The 17,304-nt window shown below is 38.5% G+C and overlaps 1 protein-coding gene across 5 annotated transcripts; it reads right to left on the bottom strand.

Annotated features, from left to right (window-relative positions):
• Positions 1-2,852: 2,852 nt before the first annotated feature.
• On the bottom strand, positions 2,853-16,415 carry LOC137848184 (programmed cell death 1 ligand 2-like). 5 transcript variants are annotated; one of them, XM_068667150.1, is made up of 7 exons: positions 16,201-16,414; positions 10,012-10,080; positions 7,913-8,275; positions 6,564-6,848; positions 5,846-5,988; positions 5,432-5,468; positions 2,853-3,263 (listed from the first exon to the last, which is right to left on the bottom strand). In XM_068667150.1, exons 2-7 carry the CDS (start codon positions 10,064-10,066, stop codon positions 3,181-3,183), a joined length of 966 nt encoding a protein of 321 aa, XP_068523251.1. In that variant the 5' UTR covers positions 10,067-10,080; positions 16,201-16,414; the 3' UTR covers positions 2,853-3,180. The 5 variants fall into 5 exon arrangements, with proteins under 5 accessions (XP_068523251.1, XP_068523252.1, XP_068523256.1 ...); XM_068667151.1 differs by lacking the exon at positions 16,201-16,414 and adding an exon at positions 15,150-15,347; XM_068667155.1 differs by lacking the exon at positions 6,564-6,848 and having other exon boundaries at positions 16,201-16,415.
• Positions 16,416-17,304: the final 889 nt, after the last annotated feature.

Here is a 17,304-nt window from a genome sequence, read left to right as displayed (position 1 = left end):
TGCTTCAGCTGATTCAAGATAACAAGCTTGTAAAGCAGCAGCTGAAGCAGAAAGAACAGAGACTCATCACATGCATATCATATGCTCAGTGGCTTACAGTAAAAAACAACTCATGCATGAATTTGTAGACACATATAGATGGGTCAGGCAGCTGACAAGCTAACTTTCACTTATTAAGCTGTGAGAACCATCCTGATCTATTTTTCCTGTAGTTCATAGGAGTCCAGTGAGAGCCAGGCATTCTTAGGGGTATTACAATAAGTAATGGTATTGCTCCTTTAATATGAAATGGAGTGGATACAACACAGGATTGTTGTGCAAAGCTGGGCTGCCTCTGCCTAGGGATGTCAAATGAAACCATTCAGTGTTAAGAATGGTTCCCATTACGAGAAAAAATAGGGTTGTGTTTGTTATGCCTGTAAAACGTGCAGGAAGTACTACCCATACGTGCTATTCTGCACCCACATCAAGGCAAAATTTATTCATCGGAGTAACATGATATCAGGTTGACTTTCATTTCAAATAAGATCAATGGTTACCACCACAATGGTAATCACCATAATGGTTATCACCTAAGAGACAGAGGTGAGTGGAAGCAGGTTCCTGTGCAGTACAACAGGCAAACCCAGCAGGTGAGCCCTGGTGTCTTCTACACCACTGACGGGCTCTGGGACCACAGCTGCCCTGAGTTGGAGGACCATCACTGCAGGAATGATAAACTCCCAGTTACACCCAAACTTGTGCAGGATTTGGTGGTCCACCTGGAAGTGTACAAGTCCATGGGGCCTTGGATGTGTACAAGTCCATGGGATTCATCCCAGGCTACTCAGGGAACTGGCAGATGTCATCACGGGAATTCTCTTACTTATGTTTCAACATTCTTGGGAATCCAGAGAGGTCCAAGATGACTGAAAGCTGGAAAATGTGGTCCTGGTTTTGAAGAAGGACAAGAAAAAAGATTCTGGCAATTACAGGCTGTTCCATCTCACTTCCATGCCTGATAAAATCATGGAGAAGATTATTCTGGGAGTCACTGAAAAACACCTTAAGGACAATGCAGTCATTGGTCAGATCCAACACAGCTTCTCTAGCAGAAGGTCATGTCTAACAAGTTTAATTTCCTTCTACAAGATCACCCAGCTAGTTAGCCAAAGGAAGCCAGCCAATGTAATCTTTCTGGATCTCAGTAAACCTTTTGATACTGTCTCTCACAGTATCTTTCTGGATGAAATGACCAGAATACCAGATAAAAGCATAATAAGATGGGTGAACAATTGGCTGACAGGCCAGGTGCACAGATTTCTTGTAAATGGGGTTACGTCAGGCTGGTGACCTGTCACTTGTGGCATTCCCCAGGGCTACATTTCAGGACCAGTCCTCTTCAATGTTTTCATTTTGGATGAAAATTTGGACTCCATGTCTATGGGGGAAAAAAAAGCAAGAAATGGAAAAATGCAGGAAAAAAAAAAAAAAAACAGTCCTTCCAGGAGCACAACAGGCTAGAGTTTTCAGTGTGGCTAGCAGAAGAGGTTTATGCTTCCCAGCAGAGCACAAACCCGGCATGGGGAGAAATCACCTGATCTTAAGCACTTAATTATTACTAGGTGGTGCAAGTTAGGGCAGTCCCCAACCTGCTATACATTGCATGTGAAGCTAAGCACTGCTTCACAAAGCTGCTTCAGGTTCTCTGACATCTATCTGATTTCGTATGTCAGCAAGGTCATGGCAAGCCTTTTGTAGATTCATCTTAGCTGAATCCAGTGGCTATAACTGTGTATTTGAAGATACAATACATAGATATCCAAGTAGATGTGATGTTAGTGAGATACTTTATTTTTTCTTTCTCAAGTAAAATCACTGGCAGCCTTGTTTTTATAAAATAACCTGTCATGGTGAAACAAAAGAGGTTATAAACGGTTGTAAATGCTGTACTTCAGATCTCTTAGCAGCAGTAAGTCCACTTTGCACTGGGGGAATTAGCTGCAAGTGGCACTGGAGAGGCAACTCCCGTCTATACCCAAAGTGCTATGATGAAAACCTTAACGTTACTGATAAGATGACTTTTGCTGAAACAGCACTCTTCCAGGAGCAGAATAATGACAGAAATAGTTTCCATGTGAGCACCTCTCTTCAATCTTGTTGTGCCTATCTTAGTAGAGAACACAGCTCACCAGAGCCAGTGCTCTTTGAAAATATCCCAAATTCAACCCTGTGCCATTACTTTGCTATGTGATGACTATCTCAGATGTGAAGTTGTTGCATTTTTTGAAAGCTGGCATTTTAGAAGTTACACCCAGCATGCAATATATTCAGAGTTAAATAAGGCATTTTTAGGCATTCCTGTAATGGGAAGTAAAACAGATAAGTGCCTGGAATGGAAAAGGCTCATCTTTTCCTCTAAGAAAAGTTGAAATTACTGTTTAAATATAATCTGCAGGGAAATCTGGCTGAACTTCATTTTCACTTTTGCTTCTAAATTCCTCCTAAAGAAAATTCTGTTGAGTAATCAACTCAGATGTAAAACTCCTTATTGTCATGCAGCTACAACATCACAGTTCATAGTTTTTAACCTGGTTTACTTATAGAGTTTTACATAGACTTTACATTAATATTTGCTTCCATGATATAATGTTGATTTAGTTTTTGTTTGTTTGTTTTGTTTTGCTTATTTGTTTTTTAAAGTCTGTACTTTGACTTAACTTCAACCTCCCCTTGATTTTGTGAAATATGTTCCATATATTGCCTTGCTGGTGGGCACTTGTGTTAATTCCCAGTGTAATATGTTAGAAGGTTTGGAAATGAGATACTTGCATATAAATGTCTCCACATTAAAGATGTTTAGACATAGGACAGCATGTACAGCTTTTATTCAAATTCCCACATTCATGAGACCTTTCCAGTTAACAAAAGCATTCTTGAAAAAAAATTAATTGAGCAACAATATGCCCAAACATAAAGTGAATCAAAGACAGAAAACCCTTTCCCAGTGGTAAACCATATTTAATAACAGCACGATTCTCAGTAAAGTCAGGATACTGTATCTGAAGAAGCACAGCTGTCCATTAAACAAACTCCCACAAGTTCATTGTTCATCTGAAGCTAAAGTGCTGTAACATTCTTCTGAAGTCCTCAGAAGCAGATATAAAAAGTGCAAATTCCAGCATATGAGATGAGGAGCTCTCACAGACTCACACTCCCACTGTCTCCAGAATATGTGGCAGTTGACAAGTATGCAGCCTCAGTTTGAGGGCTATAGTCATCTCCTTAGAAAAAGAAGAAGAAAAAACATTACTTTTAAAATCTACAATAATACAAGCAAATAAATCACCTGATTTTAACAACCGAGTGATAAACACTGAGGACCCTATCTTAATTACATGTGAGTTCTGGGTATGCTGAAGTACAGTGACTCCTTAAAGCTGCTGTTAACTCCAAAGATATCCTGTTGCAATCATTTTAGAGGGAAGAACTCTCTCTAATCTGTGACCCAAATTCTGAATTTTCTATTATGTCAAAACTATCACTGACAATCAGTCATGCAAATGAAATAACAAAACTGAAATCTGGTTAGACAGCATCCATGGGAATGCTTGTTAGTAAAATCTGTGCAGCTGAAGAAATGTTTGCAGAACTGGGATTTCAGTGATGAGGTAAAACAGTCTGGGTCTTCAGTGCTGGTACAGCTCAAGCTGTAAGTTAAAATGATAACATGAACAATCCTTGTTCCTGTAACCAAGGCCATGTGGGTCATTTCCAAGGCTCTCTGGTAAAGTATCTGTGGCTTTTGTGCTTCAACTGCATACTCATCATGGAAAAAAGGTTCTTTCCAGTGTTTCTTAAAAATATATGGTGCTGAGAAATATAAATGTTTGTGCAACACGCAGTAAGTCATATGACAAAGATTTTCGGTCATTAAAATGAAGAAGTAAAACAAAACCACAAAAAGCAGCCACCTCTCCTTTAATTTCTTCATTTCAGTAAGTGCTAAGAGGAGACCAATGCTTACAAAGCAAAAAAAAAAAACCTACAACAGTAACACAAAGAGCCACAGAAAGCCAGTCTGTGCTCAGACAACGTGCACTGAAATTATGTCTGGGCATGCACCAGAGCTGTCCTCCAAAACTCTGCCAGCCTGGAGCTTACATTCATTTGCACATGGCCTGGTTCCACTGTAGTTTCAAACCACCACATGGAAAGTGAAAAAGGGCCTTTGACTTCAGCAAGTCATAATTTGTGAACAGGTGAAAGTGCTTTTCTGAAACTGTCATTTTGTGTATGAGATCTACTGATGCTGGTGGGTGGGATGGCTAGGGGCGAAAGGCATGCACCATGATTGAAGGTGAAGTGGAAGTCAGTGAAGATGTCATTCTCCATCTCCAATTCCCAGTTTTTATTACTCCTACAAAGTTTTCTTTTTAACCTGGTGACTTTTTTTTTTTTTTTTTTTTTTTTTTTTTTTTAGTAATGAGAAACAAGAGTGGCTTCTCAAGTAAATCCTGTTCTTGGAAAAGCCCAAACCTCTCTGTGTGTCCAGAAACCACTTTGTGTTATTTCCTCAGGTCCTCTATCAGATGTATCACAGTTTTGCTCCAGTTTTGCTCCTTGCACAGAGTTAGGGTAGTCATTTGTCTTCCTGGAGTGTATCAGGAAGCCTCGCGGCAGTCCTCAATAGACATCCCTGGCGGCTGCAGCAAGGAATTACAGCTGTACCCGGTATCACTGTACCTGACAGTGACCACAGCCTCTCTCCTGACAATACAATAATCTATCAGATTTCTATTTATAGTTAATAAATGTGATTTATATATGCAGGTGTTTTAAGAGCTTTCTTATATCGCTTTACAGATTTCTTTATCTCTTTTATTTTTTTCACCAGTTCAGTGTTAGTACAAGATAGTCACATGCATCCTGATGCTATTAGAAATTACCTTTCCTTTGCCATGTAATAATTCCTGGGTGTCTAGCAAAGTCACATACTAAGATGAGAAGTGGCTCAGAAGATCATCTAATGCTCCAGAGAAATCAGATGTCATTTTATTTACTGACAAAACCTGTGGCTTGAGCCAAAAGCATAACAGACAATTGCTACAAAAAAGCTTTACGCCTTCCAAAACAACCAGCTTTCCCCGTGCATCATACCCAGCTGAGAATACTGGAACAGCAATTATTGTACAGGGGTGTACATGGCTACATATGCAAGCTATCGGCAGCAGGCAATAAACATTCATTATTTTTATATAGAATGTGAGAAGGTCATTAAGTTAGATTTATAATGTAAAGAGTATCGATACTAGAGTTTAAAAAAGTTTAAATTCAAAACTAGCCTCTATTTTGATGTCACATTATTTAAGTTGCAGTCTATAGATTTACATAGATCTTACCTGTAAGGAAGAAAAAGCTGTAAGCATAAACATAAAAACATATGACTTACTGTTCTCATCTGTCAGGCTAGGGTTCAGTTTTCCTGTCTGTTGAAGTAAATGTAAACACATTTGTAAACAAAAAAAAAAAATTAAACATTTCAAATGGATGAAAAAAATATGTATCAGCAAACTATGTTTTTATAACCCTCCTCACCCAAGAAAAAACTTGCTTGTATCCTTTACAAAACTGTAGATGTTCAAATGAAAATATACATCCATACACCTTGTCTCACTTAAGTGAAAGGTGAGAAAAATAAAGCCCAGCTCATATAAGGCAAGATCTCATTTTGGAACAGAGTTCCTCTAGAAAGAAAACATGGTCAAAGTCCAAGAAGCATTCCCAGGGTTATTAAAACTTCCAATTTCATTCACAGGAAAATAAAAAAATAAGAGAAAAATCCACTGTCTGAAGTAAAATGTACCTTTTTTTTGGCATGGCATTTCTTGAATGATTTTCTCTTTTGAAAGATTATTAAGGCAGAGAGAAGGACTGTTACTATCACACACGTGGCGATGATAAATAAGATCAGGGATTTTTGTCCACTATACAGTGTACTCAATAAAGCTGTCAAAATAAATAAACAAACATGAAAAGAAAGTAAATTCATAACTTACAAAACAGGAATAGTTTATAAAGTTACCAATTCTGATTCTCCAAAGTCTTGCTCTGACTGAACATAGGATTCTTAACATGTATCACAATGTGGTGTTCAACATTTTATGGATACTTTTTTCTGCAATATTGCTATAAGAAGCTCTGAAATACATCTTTCATTTTCATGGCATTTGAGCAAGCACTACTGCAATTTAGCTATACCCTATTTGAAGAATGATTAATTAGAAGTCTAGATCAGGAAAGATAGCCATGAAGATTAAAGAAATTAATGAGCAAAATAATGGGAGCCACCCTAAAACTAAAATACACCAGAAAATGACTGGCTGTTTTTTTGTGATGTGAGCTCATCTAGGTTTCAAAGACATAAATAACACTGACTTGTTTCCTTTCCAGATCATCAGTATTACATTGCTTGCTAGAATCAAATTCTAGTGATGGATAATAGGTCATTATGTATATAGCAAAGCACATAATCATTTTCAACACTCCCTCTCTCTCTCATACAAGTTCAAGGTGATATGAACCTAAAGTGGAAAAGTGAGCTGAAGTTTCTTCATTCACTTCTTTATTCCAAAAAATGCAGCTGTAGTTCTCACTCATGTTTGGCTTGAATGTGAGGATGCTGGTGACATTGTAGAGGCCATCTGTAGTCAGCGTGTAGGTGGTATTTGCAGACCCAGTGAGGCTGATGTTCTTCTCATTTTGCCAGAATACCTCTGCCAGAGGAAAGCCTTCTGACTGGCATATAAAAACAAACTTTGCTTCATCCCCTTTTCTCATCACTTGAGTGTTTATTATCCTGTAAGATGCTGCATAAGAACAAGTGGTGTGAAACTATTTTATGCAATGATATTAATTTTCCCACTTCACTTTCCCACCTTCCCTTTATTGTCATACTATATCTGTGCCTGTAACTGAAATGACAAAGGAAATTTTGTAGAACAACTCAGTAGTATCAGTTCAATCCTTCTCAGGCCCACAGTGACAGGGCTTACTCCACTACTCTATCCAAGGCAGCAAATAACACTGAATTCGTATTTCATCAGCGCAGAACAAATAAGTGAAATCTCATGGGGCCCTATTTCCCCATCCTGAATACACAAAATAGTAGTTGTAGTACAAAAGAAACCATTCAGGCCACTTTAAAAAAAAGGTTGTTTTTACTGTTTGTGCTTCCATGCTTTATGAACAAGCATATTTTCATCATATGAGAACAAAAAGAACTTTGAATTTCTGTGAGATCAATTCAGAGGGACTGAGATAGGCCTTAAAAATGTCTGTGTCTGTTTTTGTGCTTGACAATGTTTGTTATTTGAGTGCTTGAATGGGAAATAAATGCTGCCTCATACCACACAGGCATACAGCAATTGGTGGGAAATGCCAGACGCCTTTTGAAGGACTGCTCTGCAATGCTATCCAGTCATGTATGGATTTATTACTAATGTCCTTTTGGCTTTGACAAACACACAAAATCACATGTCCTTGTTCCTGGAGCCGCAGGCACTGTGGGAATTCCTAGACACTTGGGTACTTGCAGCAGGGCTCATAGGTGAATTAAAGCACATTTGAAAAATGCTTGGGAATGGCCAGAGGTGGCTCGACAGGGCAGTGGGGTGAGGGGACCACAGAATAGGGCATAGAGATAAGATGGAGAGGCCCTCAGAGAAGCTCAGCTGCCATTGAACTAAAGGCTAGCTGTCACTGAGACAAGTGCTTTGGTGCACCTGGGAGCTGAGCACAGTATCTTGGTGAGAGACTTAGCCATGAATTCCTGCCATTTCTTGATTTCCTGCTAGTCTATAGGAATTTAGTTGAGATGTCTCAAATGAGTACGCACGTGCTGTCTTTCAACTGCTGTCTTTCAACTACTAACCTGTTACTTCCAAAGTAATGTACTTGTAGTCAGCGCCCTGGTAGTCAATAAGACAAAGGTATGATCCCGCATCTGTGATCTTGACACTGGTGATTTGAAGGATAGCTCGTCCCGATTCCAATTCGTCATGTAACAGTGCTGCTCTTCCCACGTAATCGTGATGCTGAGATGGAGGGAGTGCTTTCCCCTTGTGAAGTGCATACACATCTCTTGATTCTGAGTGACCTTGCCTCTTCTGCTCCCAGACAACACTTAAGAGTCCCAGGTTCAACGAGCCATTCACAGGGAATCTGCATTCCATGGTCACATTGCTCCCAAACACAGCAACGTACAGCTGCTGAGGAACTTCAACTGTAAATAAACCTAAGGTAGGAAAAGAAAACAGGTTTTGTTTGCTGTACATTCTGATTTTTTTTTAAGCTTGGGCAAGCAGTTTTCATGCAGTTGGGCATATAGTCACTAGTTCGAAAGTTTTAAACATTTTTGTTCCTATTCACACTAGCATTTTTACCATGTCAGTTGTATCTATAGAAAAGCATCTCTATTCTCTACTGCTTACAGAGTCTGAAGGATAAGGATAAGAAAAGCTTTTTTTTTTTTTTCACATTTTAGAATTAATTTAAGGCTGAGTCAGTGATTACATACTAAGCACTTTTCTGAAATTAAATCTGTATCTGTATGTTCTTGTAAGTCCTTATAAAAGTGACAATTAATTATTTAAATACTAAGCTTAGTTTTGTTATTCATTAAAAAGTGAAAATCCAGTATAACTCCTGAGAAACACATACATTTGCATGAGGTAAGTGTGTGTAACATTCAAGAATTGCTACGCAGAAACTGTGGTCTTCCACAAGCGTGAGACCACGTGAATATCATTTGATCCCATGCAACCTTAGAAATGTACAACAGTATTACCAAAACATGCCAAAACAATCTTCCTAGCTGTTTACCAAACCTGAAATTCATATTGTTATGAATTGTTTATCATTTTGAAGTGTACTTGATAAAATAAAGCTTTTTATAATTCATTCCATATACCTTGTTACTACCTTCTATATTGGATTTACCAGATACTGGTATATTTAATTCAGAAACACTTGGTCATACTGACAGTGACATTCAAAAGAGAAGTTCATGCACCTGCTCATGCATGTATTGATTTTTAATCATCTGTTTGTGAAATACTTACAGAGAAAGCTTCAATTCCTTTTAGCAATGCTTATTCATTTTAATACAACAGTATTTAATACAGTTGATACACTGTTTAATACAACAGAGAAATCATATAAAGAATTGCCAAGCTTTACCCATTTTAAATTGTTATTTGTCATTTTGTGTCTGCACAGAACATGAGTTCACTAACCTAAGTGAAGTTAAATGAGGAGCATACATGTACATTGCCATGTATTTGTCTCAAGATGATTAGAAAGAAAAAGAAAGAAGACGACTTATCCCTAGCAATTATAATAATACCGATTTTTTTATTGAATACAATGTGTGCAGAGGGGGAACAGGGCTGTCTCTTGTTGATTACAGCTGGCCTCAGGCTGGGAACCTGCAGCTCTCTTCTTGCAATTCCCCATTTTGCACTGCCACATCACCAGGAATCCACTTCACTTCACAAGGAATTCAGTTTACTCTGCAAACTCCTTTGTGCACAGTGGCCACCCAGGGGACAGGTACAGAATTATTGCAATTTTATATGCAGTGCTCCTCAGTTATTTTTCTCCCCCCATGGTCCCCTTGTGGGTTTTAGTCAAGCTGCTCCTGCTACAGGGACAGATGGATAAGGTTGTTGTAGTTTGCAATTGGCTTAAGATGTTTCCTTATTATCTTTCTCACAGCCATGTAATTCAGGACACCCACTGCCAACACACCATGCTTCCAAGAAGCATGATCATGGAAAGCGATGGACATCTGTCCTGTGCTCAGTGCTTACCCAATGCCTTCTATGAGGCATTGCAAAGCAGAGGCTCCGGATGCCACCAGCCATTCACGTAGTTATCGCTGGAGGTGTTGCATCCTACACTCTGAGGGGTCAACAGTGTCATCACATCGGTCCTAGTGATGAGATTGGAAAGCAGTCTAGTTCCTCTCACCTGAAACCACCCAGAGCTGCATTTCCAGCAACAGCAGTGTCAGGATTTGGAACATTTTCTCAGGTGGATCTGAAATAAAAGAATTGCAGCTTTACAACAGCTACCTTCTCTTGCAGAGAACTAGAATGCTGCCACTAAAAGCCTTTCAACCCTTCAGAACACCTCACAGCTATTAAAAACAAAACAAAACAAACAAACAAATACTACCACTAGAAAAAAAGGAAAATCCTGATTAAAATAACCCATTCTCACACACAGAATATGAACCACTGAGTTATATCAGTGAAGGGAGAAAAAACACTTCTACAACTTTATCCTTGAGTTTTTCAAAATATCTGAATCTTGCAAACAGACTTAAATAATCTGATGGGGTAGAACTTTTACAACAGCTTCATGAGTTTCACATAGATTCTGTACCTATAAATAACAGAAGCAATTGCATTTGGCTTCTCACATGTCAGGGCATTATAAACACACACAAGCAGACTTACTTAACTGCCTGTACTAATTCATGACCTAGCTTACAGATCACCTGATCTAGCTTAAAGAAAGATCACTGATCCTGATTTTGTTTCATCTCTGTTTCGCATACTTCTTCAAGTATACCTGTTATCTTGGTTTGTTATCTGAGTTCTTTAACCTCACAACCAGCAGATATCTCACGTTCAACATGTGGTGCTGGAAATCTCAGGGCGGGGTAAATTAAAGCTTGCTTCAGGATTCATGGCTTTTGCACATGGTAGTGCCTGGCATGTATGAAGTACCTTGCATTGCTTACAGTAAACCAACAACCTTTAAAGGAGAAAGTCCAGTCTTACAGTTAGTGTCTTCCTTTTCCAGTAACAAGGAAAATAATGTTAGAACTGCTGTATACAAATCAACCTAACTAAAACAAAAACAATCAGACAAGAAAACCTAGGGATAATTGTTACTAAAGAGACAATAGAGAAGAATGAAGAAATACTTTTAACAAACAAGCTCTCGTATCATAGTCTGAAAAATCTCTCTTTTCTTCTTCAGAAAAAAAAAAATATATATATCTTTCTGGATATCTCTGAAACAGATCCAGAAAACAGCATAAGGAAGTAAAGAAGAGAAGGAACAATTTTAGACTTCCCCAGAGCTTACTGGAGAAGGTTTTAGATTTTACTTCCCTGTTCACTTGCGACTCAGCTTGAAACATTCTGGCTCTGATTTTCTCAGGTACTGCATTTCTCTGATTGCTTCCACCTTTGAGTTCTCAGTACCTCAAGGTTTTATCAAAGTTAGCAACTGATATTAGGGAACTTTTCCTGGAAATAGAGACTTTAAGCTTTTGATACCACAAAGGTGGACAGACAACTGTAGAAAGCAGGTCAATTACATGTAAATGAAAGGACTAATCAGAGGACTAAGATGGCATTATTCAATGTGTGATAGATCATTATAATTTTAGTTATATAAGCAAGGAGTTTATAAGTAGTATCAGCATTAATTTCAATTTCTTGAATGCAGAAACAAAGATCCTGTAGTGCCCTTAGAGCTGGGTTAAATTTCACTTATTTAGAAAACACAGAAATTTACCACCCTCAGTCTCCTGCTATACTCACCCACAAACCTACCTAGAAGCAGGTGAACACAGGGGGAAGAAGTGAATGAAGAATTGTAGAGTATCTCACACTAACATTTGGATCCTTGACTTAGCCTTGTGTGGGATATTTACAGTGAACCTGCTCTTTTTTATACCCCTGGGTACACTGAAGGTGCAAAGCACAGATCTGGTATAAAATAGTGGATCAGACTTTTTAAAATACGTGTTATGGAGAATAGTATGATAGAACAAAAAATAAAGGAATACATAACTAAACACCAGCAGATGGAAATCATATATATATATATATATTTTATCAAATAAGTCTTGTGAGACCAGACGGATTAGTGTGAGAATAGCATAACACACACCATAGATAAGTAGGAGAACCCAAAGAGAGAAATATGTTTTTGTTATACAAAATATTTGTTATACAGAAAGCATAGCCACGGAATGCTTCTGGGAATCTGCTAGAATCTGCACTAGAAACCACCTTTTGTTATTTCTGTGATCTTACTAGCAGGCATCAATCTGTTGCACTACCTCAGTGCAATCTACCTGTGCAAACTAATACTGTAGCTGCACCAGGCATCCTGACGCACCCTCATTAAAAAAAATCTGCAACCAGTTACTGGAAAGTATTTTTATCTGAGCTGACTATATCAGCCATTCATTCTGTTGCACAACAGCAATCAATGTCTGCCTATCTTTTGTAAAATGTATAGCATGTCGTGTCATGCAATGGTCTCTGTACGCAACTATCATAACAGGTTCACATGCAACACTTGCTTTCAGATGGCTACAGCATTTCCTTTTAGCAAAAGGCCATTTACAAAGCATATTCATCATCTGCCTGTTACAACTTCATAGAGATACAACTCATAAAAGTTGCGCCCTAAAAACCAGCAACTACTGGTTCTGGATTTGGAATCCACATATGAGAACATGAGGAAGTTGTGTGACATTTCAACAGCAATTCAGATCCTCTCAGTAAATGAATTTCCCAGACCAATCTGCAGAAGAAAAAGCAAGTTTTCACACAGTGCTGTGTGATTGTGAAAATGAAGGTGAGGAAAGCTTTGAGTTTTGAGGTTATGTAAACCATAGCACCACACATCTAAAAACTATCATGGCTTTTTATGACTTGTAACAGTTCCAGTTGAGTGGGAACAGTGAAAACAAAGTCATGGCAATATGAATGGGAAAATGGAGAAATCTTATCTCTTTCTATATAGCTTTTTTATATTACTGAAAGTACTAAGTTGAAACCCATGCTTTACTTTTCTTGATCCAAAATGAACATATTCTGATAAATTTTCTTACTGAGTGCTGAGTGAAGTCCTGAGGGAGGTGACAATAAATTGCTAAAATCCCACCACTAGGTCAAAAGTATGATAGGTATACGTTTCCTCCTTTTGATTTGCTTAATCATGCCTATAACTTGAGTCTTAGCCCCAGCTGACATACCCCCAGGGATCATAACACTTATCTCCAAAAACAGAAGTAATTTTTGGCCAAAGGAATACACCAGATCACATAAAATCTGAAGCAGTTTCCCTACATTTTCCAGGTAATGAGAAAGATGTTTCTTGTTCCATCAAAAATTTTAGACCCAACATTCCAATTTCAATAGCGCAAGTTAGGTACTTTAGGCCACAATACTGTTTTCAACATACTACTTCATTTTCTATATAGATTTCATTCATTTCTGTAGACAGGAAAAAAGAAAAAAAAAAAAAAGGTGCTTATCCTATGTATGTAGGTGTATGGTATAAAGATGCTCTTATGTGGCAGAAGAGGTAGCAAGAGGGGAACATCAAACTCTGATTCAGCCATGGAGCTACCAAGCAAAAGCTGGGTACTTGCTTATTATGGCTATGCTTTGTATAGATTTATTTGGCACATGTATGCCTCCTGGATCTTATTCTGGGGAAATGCTCAATGTTGCCAAGAATGAAAAATTTGCGAAAAGCTTGGTAAGCAAAGGAACATGGAAATCAAAGACTACTTTCACAGAATCACAGAATGTTCAAGGTTTGAAGGTACATCTGGAGGTCCAACGCCCCTGCTCAAGCAGAGCCACCCAGAGCAGACATCTTTGCAATCTACTCCTAAGTAATAAAGATTGAGGTCTACTTCTGTGTAACATGAACTGTGAATTCAGTTCTTTTTCCTTTATCGGTGCATCTGAAAGATCACAGCGTTTTTCTCAGATAAAAGGAACATCTTAGTCTAAGACCTCAGTAGAAACCCCCCCGGCATCACCAATGCTTAGTAGCCTTGCTATGCTGCCAACTGCAGGATAACAAAGGCTCCTGGGAAGGACAGAGCCTACTTTATGCTCTCCACTAAACAAACACAACCCGGGATATAGCCACTGATTCAGGACCCTTATAGTCTACAAATCATGCATAAACCCATAATCCTTTCTTGGAAACATAATTTCAAATTTTGTTGTTGTTGTTGTATTCCAGAGAATGGATGATTAGTATGCACATTAAGCATTGATGTAACGACACTTTGCAGCACTAAGCAAGAAGAGTGTTATAGACCGAGGGCCTATCTCCCACTAGAAGAACCAGAACTGTTGGAGAACCTGAACATGTTTCCAAGCTCTTCTTCAGGTTTAAAGCAGAAGTCAAAAGTACATGCCAGTTCAGAATAATTGCCGACACTCTACTCTGAAAGATTAAAGGACTAACTAATAAACCATTACTTCGTACCTCTGAAGTGGGTAGTGCAGAGAGGTGGACCCTGTGGACCAGCCTAGCACATTGGTAGTGCCTGCAAGGTTACCGTGTGCAGCTGTAGCAGGTAACACACAGTATTTTTGTACTGCAAAGTTATGGCCATCACAAAGCACAATGCACAAAGTACAACTCTAGAAATATCACAGAAAGACAAACTCAGCTGAACACCTGGGCTCTGTTCAGTCAGAAGGAAGTATGATACCAATACCAGGCTCATATGATGATTATACCACTTCTCATGCCTGTGCTTGTTTTGTTTTGAGATAGTTCAGACCCTCCTGCATGAAACAGAGTTGTACGCCCATTTTGTTGAAAAACATACTATTTTCTTAAGCATATAAGTAACACTGCATAAGATTGTGAGGTTCCAGTCATTGTTTGCTTTGTCTTTCTCTGCTACTGAAACTCTGTCGTCTTCTGTGTTTTTATATGCTTCAGCAATCTTCCTTCCAGCCGTCTCACATCTGCAAAAATTCATAAGCTTTTCCATGTCCTCATGAAATGACTAAACTTTTTTTTCCCAGTCAGTGAAGGATCCAGCTTCTGTGCCTTTAAGCTTAAAATCTCATTTAAAATATTAATAAAGTCATTATTAGATACTCATATAAACTACATCTGTTCTATATCTTACAGATACAGAATGTACTCTATTTCCGTTTGAGGAATCTTGTTTAAAAAAAATACTAGATCTTAATAAAGTAAAAGCCAACATTTGTTCAAAGTCTATTTCTTAGGCCTTTCCCATTAAGTCTCCCATCCTGAGGACTAAGACATCTGCCCTCATTCTCTGTAACCATCTCAACCACATGCCCTCTCACCTGTTGTTTGCTCTCAGCTGTTGCACCCTTATTGCAGTCCCTTGTCTGCCTCACTATGCAGTCAAGCTAGTACTAGCCCATTGCTTCATCACTGAAGTTCACATCACCTGTGACAGCCTATTTGCATAATTTCAGTCTGCTCTCCATCTTACTTCAGCTTTCAGGTGAGAGGATAACATACTCAGTTCCTTCTTTGTTGTTCTTTGCTGTTACTTTTCACTCTCACTGCATTGTTTACCATGCACCTATCACTACAATTGCAATATATAAATTGCAAATGCAACCAGTGCCTATTTTATCTGACATTTTTTTTCCAATGTAAAATGCAGCAATACTAATAAATCTCAAATTAAATAAAGAATTTCACTTATGTTAGGATAAGATTGGATTGATATCTTTGTTAAATAAAATATCATTAATTATATTAACACTAATGCAGATATGCATTCTAGAAAATATGTACCTTCCAGTTATTAGCAACAGCACTGTACAATACAGGCTAACATTACAGTGTGGTTTCCAGCTTTACAAAAAGAGATACTTTTCCTGGGAATGCAGAATGTGAAACTCCACAGACATGTTGTATAATCAAAACAGCCCTGCAGATGGTAAGGGATTAATAACAACCAAAGGAAAGCAACCAAAAACATTCAGACAGAAATATATACATTGTTTTTGTTTGTTTGTTTTTTCCTCCTTACAGCTCTTCCCTGATATTCAGAATGAAAGATTTACAAACAGCAACATCCCAGTTCATAAGTTATAGATGTTCACTAGCACCACTGCTCTGCCTTTGCTTTTGACAGTCAGAAGGCTGAATTGGAGACTCAGATTCAGTTTCTAAAACTCTTCCTTCTCTGAGGTCCGAAGTTACACGGACCTGTGTTTAAGATCTGGGGCTTATCCAGTCTCTGGTTCAAAATCTACTCCCTGCAAATCATTTGAAAATGTAATTAATTTAAGCAAATCTTAAGAATATAGAGAAAATCTGCAGTTCATTGACTAGAAACAGAGTAAATATAGATTTGCATTTTATAAGTGTTATACTCACATGGGATATTTATACAACCATTGGAAGAATCAGAAGGCTCACATAACAGCGAAGACTGTCAAAGTTTTACAGACAAAGCAGCTGTATCCTGTTTGCTTGATAGCAATGGCTATTCATCCAGCCGTCATAACCATTTTAACATAAGCATCAACAATGAAGCTTGTGTTCTTATTCAAGCCTTATGCCACAAAGCAAGTGATTATGTTAAAAGGAAACCACCAAGCTTCTTAGGAATTTATGAGCAGTTCCAGTTTCATTTTGATTTTGATACTTCATTATGAAAGTACTCTGAGTTCAATGCTGAGAACATGCATCCAAACAAGTTTATTCAAAGCATTATGCAGAGTTTATAGGCTCAAATTATGCTTTTAACTACACTCATATTTTTTCACTGGATTTACACACACTTAGGGCAGTATACCGCCTTGGATTTTGAACTTGCATTTACTAGGATTGTTCTGCATTCCTGAAGCCACCAAGTTATATCATCTTAATTTTTACCAGAATAATTTTTAAAAACTTCCTCAAGGGATTATCTAACATTTGTAGAATATATTTGCTGTTCATTTTCATCCATTTTCATCTATATCCCCATCTATAAAAAAGCAACCTTTCACAATGAAGCTAATCAATTAGCTTAGTTGTGGAACCTCCATCCTTAAAAATATACAAAACTTGACAGAACAAAGCCCGATTAATTGGATTTAGCAAGTCCTGTCTGTAGAGGGTTTATGTGGCAAGGTTTTGGTAGCGGAAGGCTGTAGTGGTTGCTTCTGTGAGAAGACCCCAGAAGCTGCCCCATATCAGACAAGGGCCATTTTCAGCTGGCGCCAAAGGGACCCGCCACTGCTCAGAGCAGAGCCAGTAAGCACTGTTGTTTGTGCCTCTGTGAAAGCAGATATAAGAAAGGTAAGAGAAAAAAAATAAAAATGTCACACAACAGCAGCTGGGAGAGCGAGGAATAAGAAACATCCCTGCAGCCCCCCAGGTGACTGCAGCAGGAGGGCAGGAGGTGCTCCAGGCAGGCAGCAGCAGTTCCTCTGCGGCCTGTGGAGAGGCCCCTGGTGGAGCAGGCTGTCCCCCTGCAGCCCATGGGTCCCACAC

This window comes from Anas acuta, chromosome Z, assembly GCF_963932015.1.
Source record: "Anas acuta chromosome Z, bAnaAcu1.1, whole genome shotgun sequence".
NCBI lineage: Eukaryota > Metazoa > Chordata > Aves > Anseriformes > Anatidae > Anas > Anas acuta.
The sequence above is the reverse complement of the archived record's forward strand: the minus strand, read 5'-3'. Positions and strand labels throughout refer to the sequence as shown.